Below are 12,443 nucleotides of genomic sequence, written 5' to 3'. Positions count from 1 at the left end.
AATGGGAAAAATGCTAGGGAGTTCATGGGAGAACTGTGGCCACTGCTATTAAGTGCACAAGAAAACATTGCTGGTATTCCAACTGCATTTCTGGAACTGAAGAAAGAAGAAATAAAACAGCGACAGGTAGGATTTTTTTAGTATAATTGTGGATGAGTTGTTGTGAGCACTGGGCAGAATTGATGACTGTACGACTGTTGGTATTTCAGTAGACATTTTGCGTTCAGAAGAACTCTTCTGTCCGGGCAACATATTTTAGTCCTGAAGCAGTGTATTTTTGTTGTTGTTGTTTGACATACATATTTGATAAGGTCTTTATGGTGCCTCTGAGTTAAGTGATGATATTTGCTTGCGTAGATAGAGCAAGAGAAACTGGCTTCTATGAAGAAACAAGATGAAGACAAGGAGAAGAGAGATAAGGAAGACAAAGACAACAGAGAAAAAAGAGACAGATCCAGGAGTCCAAGAAGGTAAGGAAAACGCACAGACAATGTATCAACAGTACTCTAGAACAGAGTGAAGAACGCGTGGCAGGGGAAAATTAATTGAACTTTGGAAATACTCCCCTTGGCTATTTTAGCAGGCTAGCTTGACTTACTACTGGACAGTAATTGCAAGTAAACTAGAGCAACTTTGAACTGGAACTGTCTGTTCCAGGCTTTATTGTTTTTTGTTTGGGGGATTTGGTTTTTTGGGGGGTTTTTTGTTTGTTTGACATCTTAATTTGGCTGCTACTTACTAGCAGAAAATATATAGTCCTACGTGTGTTTTAACTGCTGTAAACAGTACTGAGAGTCTGCCAGATTCAGAAGAGCTTTTAGCTGCTGAATATCACAGGTTTTATTATCCTATACGTTGTTTCATTATGTTATGCTGTTAAATGGCACTTCTTTTTCCTAGACGCAAATCAAGGTCTCCTTCCCCTCGAAGGAGGTCATCACCTGTCAGAAGAGAGCGGAAACGCAGCCATTCTCGCTCCCCTCATCACAGAACCAAGAGCCGTAGTGCTACTCCTGCACCAGAAAAGAAAGAGGCGACTCCTGAGCCAGAACCCTCTGTGAAACCAAAGGAGACTGTTGTTCAAGAGGCAACTTCAAACAGGCGAGTGTGATAACTTTGTGTGTAGAACTATGTATTACCTTTTAAAAAACGGAAATTATCTTAATACCTATTTGGAGCTTGACTTGGGAGAATGCCTGCTTCTCCCTGTCCCCCTGCAATGGCAAAAGAATTTGTTTAATAATCTTCAGTAAGATTTCTTTTTTCCTGTGTAGAATTCTAAAGGCAGTGTGCTTAGCTGCCACTGTGGTTTCATTGTCCTGGTCAACTTTTCCACTTCTGACAACGTCATCTTGTCTTCTAGCAAGTTGACACCTAGCCTGTATATTACTTTTTCTTCTCGTTGAGTCGTTGTACCATGTTATAATTCTTTTCACAGTTTTGGAGCAGGATGTTTAACATCCCCATGTTAGAGGATGGGCAGGAGAATGTTCATTGTAGGGGAATATCTTGGCAGCTTCTGAAATGTTACTCCAGGGGCTATGGTTTGTATGTGCTTATAAATAAAGTCTTTATTTTTAACAGTGATGTCCCAAAAGCTCCTAAACCTGAACCTCCTGTACCAGAGACTAAGGAAACTTCACCAGAACGTAACTCAAAGAAGGAGAGAGAGAAGGAAAAAGAGAAGACTCGTCAAAGGTCCCCAACTCGGTCCAAGTCAAGGTCAAGATCTCGATCACGTTCTCCATCTCATTCTCGACCAAGAAGGCGTCATAGATCACGGTCAAGGTAGGACTTCAATTTACCTTGATTGTGAAGGTTGAGAACTGAATATTTTCTTCTGAAGGTGCCACTTAATGTCATGTTCTCAGTTAAAGCAGTGATGTTTTTAGAGATGTTGAGCTATGGATGTTTTAGGCCAAATGAGAAAGATGCATTCCATGGAGAAATATGTTTGGGAGTTGTTTTCTCCCTGTCAGTTCATGAGAAGATGCTCCCAGTGACTAACACTGACTGGAGAAGGAATGGGGTACTTGATGCTGAGTATGCCACTTGTTAGATAGCGGGCATTGTGTAGCCTTCTTTTAGGGGATAGGTTTGATGCTGAAGATGTTGTAAATTACTTTTTTTTTTTTCTCCTTCCTTTTTTTTGGATTATTTTACTACTTAGTACAGAGGTGTTGGTCAACTTTAAAGCACTGATTGTGTCTGAATGTACACTTTGCATCATAAGCTAAATGTTACTTTAATGTGATGCACTTGGAGAAAAGCAACTTTACACTCCGTGCCCTGAGGATAAATTTCCTCAAATCTGAAAACTAGATAGTTGCTTTTCATTTGAATTTTTGATTATGACAGGTCTTACTCCCCTAGAAGGCGACCAAGCCCAAGACGACGGCCATCTCCAAGGAGAAGGAGCCCTCCAAGGCGAATGCCTCCCCCACCCAGACACAGAAGAAGCAGATCCCCTGTGAGGCGGTAAGACTGATTCCCTTTTTTCAGACAACTGAAAATGTTAAACTTTGAAAGTTGGAGGGAACATTAGTTGTGAGGAATGAGTGTTATCAAAATTACCTTGTTCATCTTACCTTAGTACTGTCGGGTATATGATTTGAGTGATGTAAAAACTGCAGTGTCATATTTCATAAGTGTGTTGTGGGGGAACATAATAGTAGCTACGAAACGATTTCTTTTGAGTTGAAATAGTGATGAGAATTCCACCTTTTTGAAAAGTGGCAATTTCAGAACTGTAACTTCTTCAAATGGCTTTGGATAGCTCCCAGCGTAGATTGACATGACATCTTTTATGACTTTTTTGCTTAAGTCTTAATACTGTTTTTTTTCCTGCTTGGGGAAAAAACTAGAACAAGTAACTGCATTTTACTTGTTGGGAGTTTTTTAATTATGACTTACATTTCCATCACATAAAATTAAAATCAAAATTAAGTTTTAACTTGAAATGTGTTTGTTCTTCATGTTCTTTTACTTAAAAAAATCTTCACTGTCTGCTCTCTGGTGTTGGAGGTTACATTTTTGACAGCATAAGAAATTGTTCTAGTAGCAAAGCTCTGAGTTGCCTTGCAAAGAAAATTATATACTTACGGCAATGTCAGAATAGATAATTGTCTTCATAGGAAGAGAATAGATTCCTGTCCTCTTCATAGGAAGGGAATTAAAGTGGTGCTTGCTGTGTACAGCAGTTCTTTTTTAGGAAGGAACAGTACTTCCTTTTTATGACAAGGTGATGACTCTTCTTTTTTTTTTTTTCCCCTGAGTTTGTAAAGATGTTCATTTCACACAGTTACTGGGAAAACTGTGAAAAATATCAAACATGTATGTTGCAAGATGTACAAGAGCTCCCTTTCAGCAAATGTTTATCTCACTCAAGGTAGGGTTTCTTTTTTCCAGGTTCTCAGGAATTCTGCAGCCAAAGGTGGATTCTGCAGGTACACAATTGCAACAGAACTTGCCACAAATTTTGCCGCAGAATTCTAGAGGCCCTACCTTTTTAAAATTACAAAGTAAAGATGAAAGACTAAAACATAAGAATGGGTCGATTGATTCTGAATTGTTAAGTTGTTAAGTTGTCTGAAATTTTTACCTCCTGGTCTAAGAACAACTTAGTGTACTTGCACACTAAACTCTTAAACAGATCTGTTCTGAAGATCATTAAATCACATGTGCTAACATGGAAAGTTCTCTTAACCATCCAAAAGTTAGAGAGCCCAAACAAAACTAATTGCTCCCAGGAGAAAAGCTTAGTTGTAGTCTGTAGATTGACAGAAAGCAAGCAAAGGTAACACTAACAATTTTTTGCTCACTATGTAGTTTAAAAATAACTGTGAAAGATTGGTTGTTATTCTCCTCTTCTACAAACCAAGTGTTGAAGGCTGTCCACCATGTTTTGGAAGTGCTGTTGTATGTGGCTCTATATATGTGCTTGCAAACAAATGCAATTCTGTGTTCATGCTCAAGCATTTCTTAAGCTGGCTAGTCAGAATCTAATGTTGTATTTGATTTACAGGAGAAGACGGTCATCAGCATCCTTATCTGGCAGTAGCTCTTCTTCCTCCTCCTCGCGTTCCCGATCACCACCAAAGAAACCACCTAAAAGAACTGTATCCAGTCCTCCTCGTAAAACGCGTAGGCTCTCTCCTTCCGCAAGCCCTCCTAGGCGGAGGCACAGGCCATCCCCACCAGCAAGTCCACCTCCAAAACCACGCAGGTCTCCAACACCCCAGCAGTCAAATCGTGCAAGAAAAAGCCGTGGCTCTGTTTCGCCTAGCAGAGCATCAGGTAATGAAATGAAAATTAGTATTCCAGCAGCTTTGTCATTTTGCGCTTTTGTTTTCTCAAAGATGGTGTGTACAGTTTGTATGAGCAGAAGAGCATGCAAGAATGTAATGAATTGCAACTGAGTTATTTGACTTTGTCTTTTAGCACCCAAACATAAGAGTACTGAAAAAAGAGAATCTCCTTCGCCAGCACCAAAACCAAGGAAAGCAGAACTGTCTGAATCAGGTATGGCTCTCGCTTTTCAACACCGGGTTTGGGTGGGTTTTTTAATCAAAGATGCATGACAATAAAAGGCAGTGGTAAAGTGCTGAACCCTATTGATAGACTGGCATTGAAAGCAAGAGTTTTCAGAAGTATAAAGATGATCACTCATACTGCCTCAAACATTTCTATCCAAGCTTTCTTGGAAAAAAGCTCAGCCAAAGTGTATTTTAGCCTCAATGTTAATCTTAAGATTTGGGGGATAAAAAAGCATGCTTGATGATCTAGTGTAATACGACTTTGCTTCTGCCTGACTAAGGCAAATTTGTATCTTTGGTTTAAATATTCTGTCCATGTATGTACCTTTTTAGAAGAAGATAAAGGAGGTAAAATGGCTGCAGCAGACTCTGTTCAACAGAGGCGTCAGTACAGAAGGCAAAATCAACAGTCTTCATCTGGTATGGATGACATAGATTTCCTAGAACTGGATTGTAGTTTACTTTTGCAGGAGGTAGTTAATGTTAAGTTCAAATACTGATGAAAATTATTGGCTATGTGCACTGCAGTGCTATTGTAAACTTAATTATAGATTTACCACTCATAATGAAGTCACCTTAATTATTGCTTATGAAGAATAAAGTATAACTTTCAAAGGTTGTGGTATATCTCTTGTTAATGGGTTCGCATCTTTAAAAGTTGCACTTTTAAACTCTTAACATCACCCACACAGCTATTGTTTGCTATGGATTACTTAATCTGTTGTTGCAGTAGGTTATTTCCTAATATTTTGGACTCTTGTATGCTTGAGATCAGTAAATTAACCTGGGCCTGGTATAGGGGTTTTGTCCACTTAATATTTCTGTAAGTAACTGCAGTTCACCTTTTAAATTACCTGGCTAGGCAAATTTTATGTGGACAGTTAGGTTGCTGCAAATATTTATACCCAGGTCTGATGGATTTATTTATCACTTGACTTCAACTAACGTTTTTAGTTGAACTGCTTTCAAATAGAGGCTTCTTATTGTGCAGGAGAGGAGGTTAGTAGTTTAAACTGCCATATAACCCTGTCAGTAACTGTGTTAACAGTGTCATGAGAATCATTTTCCAGAGAGTGATTCTTCTACGTTTATAGATTCTGGTTCTTCATCTTCATCTGAAGAGGAAAGACCTAAAAGATCCAATGTGAAGAATGGGGAAGTTGGTAGACGCCGACGCCATTCACATTCACGCAGTCCTTCACCGTCTCCACGAAAACGACAGAAGGAATCCTCCCCTCGGTAATTTCTTCTTAAGTTGAACGTAACTGATGTCTTTTTTTTCTAACTATTTAGTTAATGTTGTTTATCTGCTATGCAACTGTCAGCAAATACACAACAGAATTAAGTCATGTCCAGTTTGCCCAATCTTGTTTCAAGATTGCATTCTTGTTATGCTCATTTGGTAAGAATTACTCTGAACTTTATTTGAATATGTTCATTTTTGCCTCAAATATATGGCAGATAGATTTGTTTTGTTTTGTTTTTCCTCCACTGCTATCAGGATGCAGATGGAAAAGAGGTGGCAATCGCCAGTGATGAAAAGGTTGGTTAGAAATTAATCTGTTAAATAGGATTTATGTATAGAAAATCATTTAGACAGGCTCTCATTTATTTTGTCGTAGATGAGTACTTGCCATCCTTTGTCCTTTGGACTTGCACACTCAAAGTAGTAAGGTGAGGGAAGTTCAGACTTGATGTGTTCCTTAATGTGTTGGATCTGGGACCATTTCACTGGCAAAAAAAAAAAAAAAAGAGGAACACCTGCTCTGTCTCCTTCATTTCTCAGCATTTGTTAATTCACATAAGCCTGTAACAGCTAATAACATTAATGTTATTAGCATCTTACTGATGCCTGAAAACACCTGAATGCTTGTATTCTCCAGGGGTTTTCTTATTCCATATACACAGATGTGAAAGATGGGTGAGCATTACTTTGTATTCTTGCTGCCATTGATGTTCTGGCTAAAATCCTCCCGTACACTTGCAACAAGTGGTTAAGATCTTGATGTTCTGGGTCACAAATAATTGGAATTTTCAAAAGTCTCATTCCTCAATTCATTAGATACTTGGAACTACTAGTAGTAGACAAGTAGTAGACCAGTAGTGAACACCTACTTTATTTTCTCTGATGTAGGCAGTATTGCTAACACTTTTATTTGTGAAATTGTTTACTCTCTGTTGATCTCGGAATATAGGAAGGTGCAGGAAGCTGGGTGCTTGATGGGTTTATTAATCTGATATAATGACCCTTGTGAGCAATCTGTAATTAAGACCTAGCCAGAACATAGTCGCAGCATACATAATGATGTATGAGATTAAGTATGACTACTTCTACAAATGTAGACCATTCTAATTATGGATCTTGTCAAACAATTCTATGTAAAACAGATTGGAATTCAAAGATCTTAATCTGTTTTGCAACATACTAAATTCACCTACTGCCTATTGTGTAAATACACGTTTAATTAGGACAACCATGACACTTGAAGGCTGATATTTTTTTGGATCATAAAAGAACATTGCCTTTTGGAGCAAACTCTTATCTATAAAAAGTGTAACTCGTTGCCTTGGAGAGCAACAGCCAGCGTATTTGAAATCAAATCTCGGTTTATGTAGATGAGCTTCTTTGCTTTTTCATTACTCTCATTTTTTCCTTTATCAAGTCATTTTATCTTAATTGCTTTTAAAAAAAAAAGGGAATATTTTACTTTACAAAATACCAATATTCCTCTCCTTTAAAACTCTAGGAAAGTATGTGTTTGATTAAAATTTCCCCTCCCAGAAGTCTGTTGTAAACCTTGCAGAGCAGAAAATGGCTCATTTTGTGAATAATTTTAACCCAGATAGCTGCAGTTGAGCAACAACTCTGATTTTTCTCTGCATTTCAAGAAAGAAGTCATTTTGGATTTCAGATCCATAGATAAAAGCTGGTTTCAAGAGTACAGTTTCACACTGTTTAATCTGATCGAACTTCAGACTGCTGCTGAACGCAGTTTTGTTCTGCCTTACGCAGCTGGGCATTCCCAGTTCCTCCCTTGTGTTGGGTCTAGCAATCGTGTCCCTGCATGACGACAAAGAGGTGTTTTTGTTGGATTAGTCTCCTGGTGGATCAGTAAGCTGGTCTGAGTCATTAGATGATCGCTAGATTCAGTCCAAGGGAAATGGCAGAAATGAGCTTTCAGGAGAAGAAAATGGGAGAGAGTTGGTCTTCCTCTTTGGCTACAAGATACGGATAGACCTGGTTAAGCAGAATGTGAAATTGTCTCATGACTGCTGTAGTGGGCTCTGAAAATTACAATAAAATTATGTGTTGTCTCACCCCCTTTAGAAAGACGAGTATATTTTTTTTTCCATGTTATAATAGAATTTCATTTTGAAGGGCATGAACAAGATGATTTTGTATAGTGAAAGCAGAAGAACAAAAAAGAATCTCATGGCTCAATTCCAACTTTTCTGGGAAATCCCTTTATCTCTTTAGTAGGAGGAGGAGAAGTCCGTCACCCCCACCAGCCAGGCGGCGACGCTCTCCTTCACCTGCCCCTCCTCCTAGGCGGCGGCGGTCACCTTCATTACCTCGTCGAAGGTAGTGTATTGCATTTTCGTCATGAAGTGGTTGCTTTTGGTTTGTTGACTTCCAACTATGACGTGTAAAAAGAAATGCCGTGATACTAGTTCCTTGATTCACAGCTTACTGAGGGGAGTGTAGTTTTGCTGGTGAGATTTTGTGTTGTAGGTGTGTGGCCTGGATATTATTTGATTGCTGTGTCAAATACTGAATAACACCCATTAAGCTGATTTTTCAAAACGTTTGGTATTAAATGAAGTTTTAAAGAATTCTTAGAGTTCTTTTTCCCCTCTTTGGGCGGATTGCAAGACAGTTGTAACTAATTCACATGCCTCTGTGGCACCTGAACATTTGTTTTCTTTGTAGGTCTCCATCACCACCCCCACGCAGACGCTCACCTTCTCCACGGAGATACTCTCCGCCGATACAGAGACGATATTCTCCTTCTCCACCACCTAAGAGAAGAACGGCTTCTCCTCCTCCCCCGCCTAAACGAAGGGCATCGCCTTCTCCACAGTCGAAACGCAGAGTCTCCCATTCACCACCGCCAAAACAAAGGAGCTCGCCAACTGCTAAAAGGCGTTCACCTTCGATATCTTCCAAGCACAGGAAGGGATCTCCTCCCAGTAGGTCCAATCGGGAAACACGTTCTCCACCACAGAACAAAAGGCATTCACCTTCACCACGGCCTAGAGCTTCTCATACCTCTGCAAGCCCACCACCACCGCGAAGGGGAGCTTCAGCTTCACCCCAGAGAAGACAGTCTCCATCTCCAAGCACTAGACCCATCAGGAGGGTGTCAAGAACGCCAGAACCTAAGAAGACAAAGTAAAAAAAAAAAAAAAAAATCTATCTTTGTTGTTGGTCTTGTGAGGGTTTGTTTTGTTTCTTTTGTTTTAATGCAGTGGGAAGAGCTAGGGAATCGCATTAAAATGGTTCTCATATCTTGAGATTGCTCAAGTGTTGGTGGGTCTGTTTGGCTTCCACCATCGTAGTGTTGATTTTCTGAAGTTAATTAGATTGGAAGCATCTATTAAAATAAAGGGCAACACGGAGAGAAGCATTAAAGAGGCTTTATGTAGAGTTTGAGGGGTCTTTCAATAGCACAACAAAGTGCTGGGACTGAGCAGGTGAAAAGAACTTCAAGAGAAGTTTTGTTGCTAGCTTTGTTTAAAGAAAAATGAACTTTCTCTTCTTTTAAAGCGAACTGCAGAAGGCAACCAACACTTTCCATTAGCTCATAAATCATTTCATAAGTGGTCATCCAAGAAAAAAAAAAAAAAATTTAGAATTTTAGCCATTTTCTTTAGTTGATGCCGCTCTTACGAGCAGACAGTCAAAAGTATGGTGCTGGCTTATTAATTCTTTCAGAAAGAAAATGTAGCTGAATGTAATTTCTTGCACTCTTTCTTCATTGGATGATAAAATAGCATTGCTATCCTCTTGACTTTTAATGTGGTTATAAATTAGTCATATCAGAAGAAAGGGAGCAGTCATTTCTGAACAACAACACTATTATTGTTTAACAAGCTATCAAGTTGCAATGTCCTTTTGCATTATGGATCCACAGTGGTATTAGATTGTTTTGCCTTTTGTAACATATGCCAGCAAAGTAACTGATCGTTTTTTAAGTGGGAGCTTAACCAAGTTATAAGCACATACGTTCATTTGGCTTTTTTGTTAATTTTTACTTTCTTGTTTTGTCTCTTATATCTCTGATTGTGGCTCTTCTGTTTTTAAGGGCTTCCACGCCAAGTCCACGATCTGCGAGACGGGTGTCTTCATCACGGTCTGCATCAGGATCACCCGAGCCAGCGCCGAAAAAACATCAAGGACCTCCATCTCCTACTCGGTCTCGTTCTCCTTCTGCAAACTGGTCACCTGCAAAAAAGGCTAAAAGCCCAACTCAGAGCCCATCACCTGCAAGGGTATTTGTTTGCTAATAAAAGCCATACTGTTTTGGGTTATATGGGAAGTTATTTTCATGAAGACTTAGCTGCTGAACAGCTCTAAGGTTATTCACAGGGAAAAAAAAAATGCTTGGAGTGATTTTTCATAGTTAAAAACTTCTTAAAAACAATTTGTAACATAAATTTTTCAAACTTAACATCTGGAGTCTGAAAAAAAGTGCTATTGTATATAAATCTTAACTTCTGGAAGAAAAGACTTTCCCATTTTATGAGTCTGCGTGAGTTTCATGGTCTACAAAGTGAGGTGGTCTTACTTATGCTTAGTAGTCTTATGTGCAAACTCAGGCTATTCCTAATAGGAAAAGAACAGATTGTTTGGCATCCTTATCTGTTCTCCTGAGGTGTTTCCTGGGGACGCTTCCATTCTTTGCCAGAAGAGTGTTTGAGGGAGTTGGACCCCACCTGCAGTATTAATTTTTATGAAGAGGCTTGCCTGTCATTGCTCTGACCAGCATATCGAGTTTGCATCGTGTTCTGGTCTGTGTTAAACAGACACAGCACAGCCGTGCGTTCCAATATCTGTCTTCTAGGATTGCTTCTGTCAGGTGATTGGGAATGTGACTTCCCCCAGTTCTGAAGACGGTGTTGAGTTTATTGAGTTTCAGATGTTGCTGAGTCCATTCAGATTTCCCAGGATGGTTGTGGGCTTGTTTTAACAACATTTTGAAGCCTTAGGAGTGAGCTTGTAATATCTGTTGAATTGTTTGTTACAGAATTCAGATCAAGAAGGGGGTGGAAAGAAGAAGAAGAAAAAGAAGGATAAGAAGCATAAAAAGGATAAAAAGCACAAGAAACACAAAAAACATAAGAAGGAGAAGGCTGCAGCGGCTGCAGCAGCTGCTGCTGTGGCTGTGGCAGATATCACCTCAGCACAGGAAGACCAGGAAGCAGAGACAGAACCCAAAAAGGTAGGAATTTGGTACCTATGCCTTGCTTTTTAAGAGCCCAGTGTAAGAAAATAGATGGAGGTGAACGTACACCGTACTCTTGATGTTCTAAACGGCAGTCTTACTTCTGAAATGCACCTTAGTGTCTCGTGATTTTACTTGACGATTTGCAATATTGGGAGGGCTGCAGCCTGGCGTGGCTTTCAGCGTTTGAAGAAATGCTTTATCTTTATTTGAAGGAGACCGAAAGCGAACCAGAAGACAACCTTGATGATCTAGAAAAACACCTGCGAGAGAAGGCACTGAGGTCAATGAGGAAGGCGCAAGTGTCACCACCATCCTAGGCTGAATCCTTTGATATAATGTACATTTTATTTGGTTTGTACTCAGAATTCAATTTCAAATTGCTAAATGTGTTTGAGCTTTAGAATATAACATTTGTTGTAATAATTGCTAGGTTGAGGTTCACCATGTACAAAGGGCATGGATTTACATTACAAAAGGTGTCCACAGTGTACTAGTGACATTCTTTCATTGACAGTCAACATAATTTCATTTAGAGTGAGACTTTTTAGAAGCAGTAGGAATTTGTTTTGAAGGTTTTAAACATGACCGTCAGTTCCCTAGTTTCTTTGAAATTCACAAAGCCTTTCGCATAATTTGTGAGGGTCTCATTTGACTTCTTTTCTATCCACTTACATTACGCTACTAACCTTTGTGGTTTGTAAGCTTGCCCAGAAGTAAAACCACTGCAGAATTACCAAGGAAGTACCTAGATTTTAATGCTTTCTACTGTTGCCTGTATAGTCTCCATTAAAGCGAACCAAGAATAGCAATTTAGAATGGTACATAAATGAAAGCATGTTGTTTACCAGGACACTGTGGGTTTATATTGATGTAACATGTTGATTTGGAACACTGGAATTTCATTTGTATTTTTATGTTCTTTTTTTAAAGGGCAGTTTCCATGATCAGCAGTCCCAGAAAAAAATTCCTTCAGTTACATAAATTTTGTTTGTGAGATGTCGTTGCCCCATTCATAAATCTTGTCTCGTTACGGTTCTTCTGAATGGTATAAGCAACTTTCAGAGATGTGGTCTTTGAAAGTCTGAGGAACCTGAACTTTGGATATTGTCATGTTTTCACTGTTTTTTGTTTTTGTTTTTTTAACTAAAGCTATATAAAGCTTGTGGATTAAACAAAATAAATTTCTAAATTTAAACAGATGTTGGCTATTTTTATACGAACATTTACATTTGCTAATCAGCTTTCTTTTGTACAGGGTTAACGAATACACAGATACGAAAAAGTATTTGATCCAGTATGCTGGCTTCTGAAAAATTGGGGCTTTTGTTTTTAACTGTCCTGGGGTAGCAGAAATAGCCCTTTGTTAATTCTGTGATGCTCCTGTTGTGTCTGGATTGGTGTTCTTGCAAAGCAAGAGTAAAACACTCTACCTGGTCAGCACTCTGCTAGGCTGGGTAAG

General features: G+C 39.1%; 1 protein-coding gene across 3 annotated transcripts in view; it reads left to right on the top strand.

Annotated features, from left to right (window-relative positions):
* Positions 1 to 12,183, top strand: part of SRRM1 (serine and arginine repetitive matrix 1) — an 18,817-nt gene extending 6,634 nt beyond the window's left edge. The window contains exons 4-17 of one of the 3 annotated variants that reach the window (XM_050909693.1): positions 1 to 126; positions 358 to 470; positions 901 to 1,101; positions 1,585 to 1,788; positions 2,377 to 2,478; positions 4,025 to 4,296; positions 4,441 to 4,521; positions 4,869 to 4,955; positions 5,630 to 5,774; positions 8,014 to 8,118; positions 8,467 to 8,928; positions 9,842 to 10,028; positions 10,784 to 10,978; positions 11,197 to 12,183. The exon at positions 1 to 126 is cut by the window's left edge and continues 45 nt beyond it. In XM_050909693.1, coding sequence (XP_050765650.1) covers positions 1 to 126; positions 358 to 470; positions 901 to 1,101; positions 1,585 to 1,788; positions 2,377 to 2,478; positions 4,025 to 4,296; positions 4,441 to 4,521; positions 4,869 to 4,955; positions 5,630 to 5,774; positions 8,014 to 8,118; positions 8,467 to 8,928; positions 9,842 to 10,028; positions 10,784 to 10,978; positions 11,197 to 11,301 — 2,385 coding nt within the window. In that variant the 3' untranslated portion in view covers positions 11,302 to 12,183. Of the gene's footprint in view, positions 127 to 357; positions 471 to 900; positions 1,102 to 1,584; positions 1,789 to 2,358; positions 2,479 to 4,024; positions 4,297 to 4,440; positions 4,522 to 4,868; positions 4,956 to 5,629; positions 5,775 to 8,013; positions 8,119 to 8,466; positions 8,929 to 9,841; positions 10,029 to 10,783; positions 10,979 to 11,196 lie in introns of all 3 variants that reach the window. The other 2 variants (XM_050909692.1, XM_050909691.1) reach the window with 2 other exon arrangements.
* The last annotated feature ends 260 nt before the right edge of the window (positions 12,184 to 12,443 follow it).

The sequence above is a fragment of the Gymnogyps californianus genome, chromosome 22, assembly GCF_018139145.2.
Source record: "Gymnogyps californianus isolate 813 chromosome 22, ASM1813914v2, whole genome shotgun sequence".
NCBI classification, from domain to species: Eukaryota; Metazoa; Chordata; class Aves; order Accipitriformes; family Cathartidae; genus Gymnogyps; species Gymnogyps californianus.
Note: the sequence above shows the minus strand (reverse complement) of the source record. Positions and strands in the feature narration are given on the sequence as shown.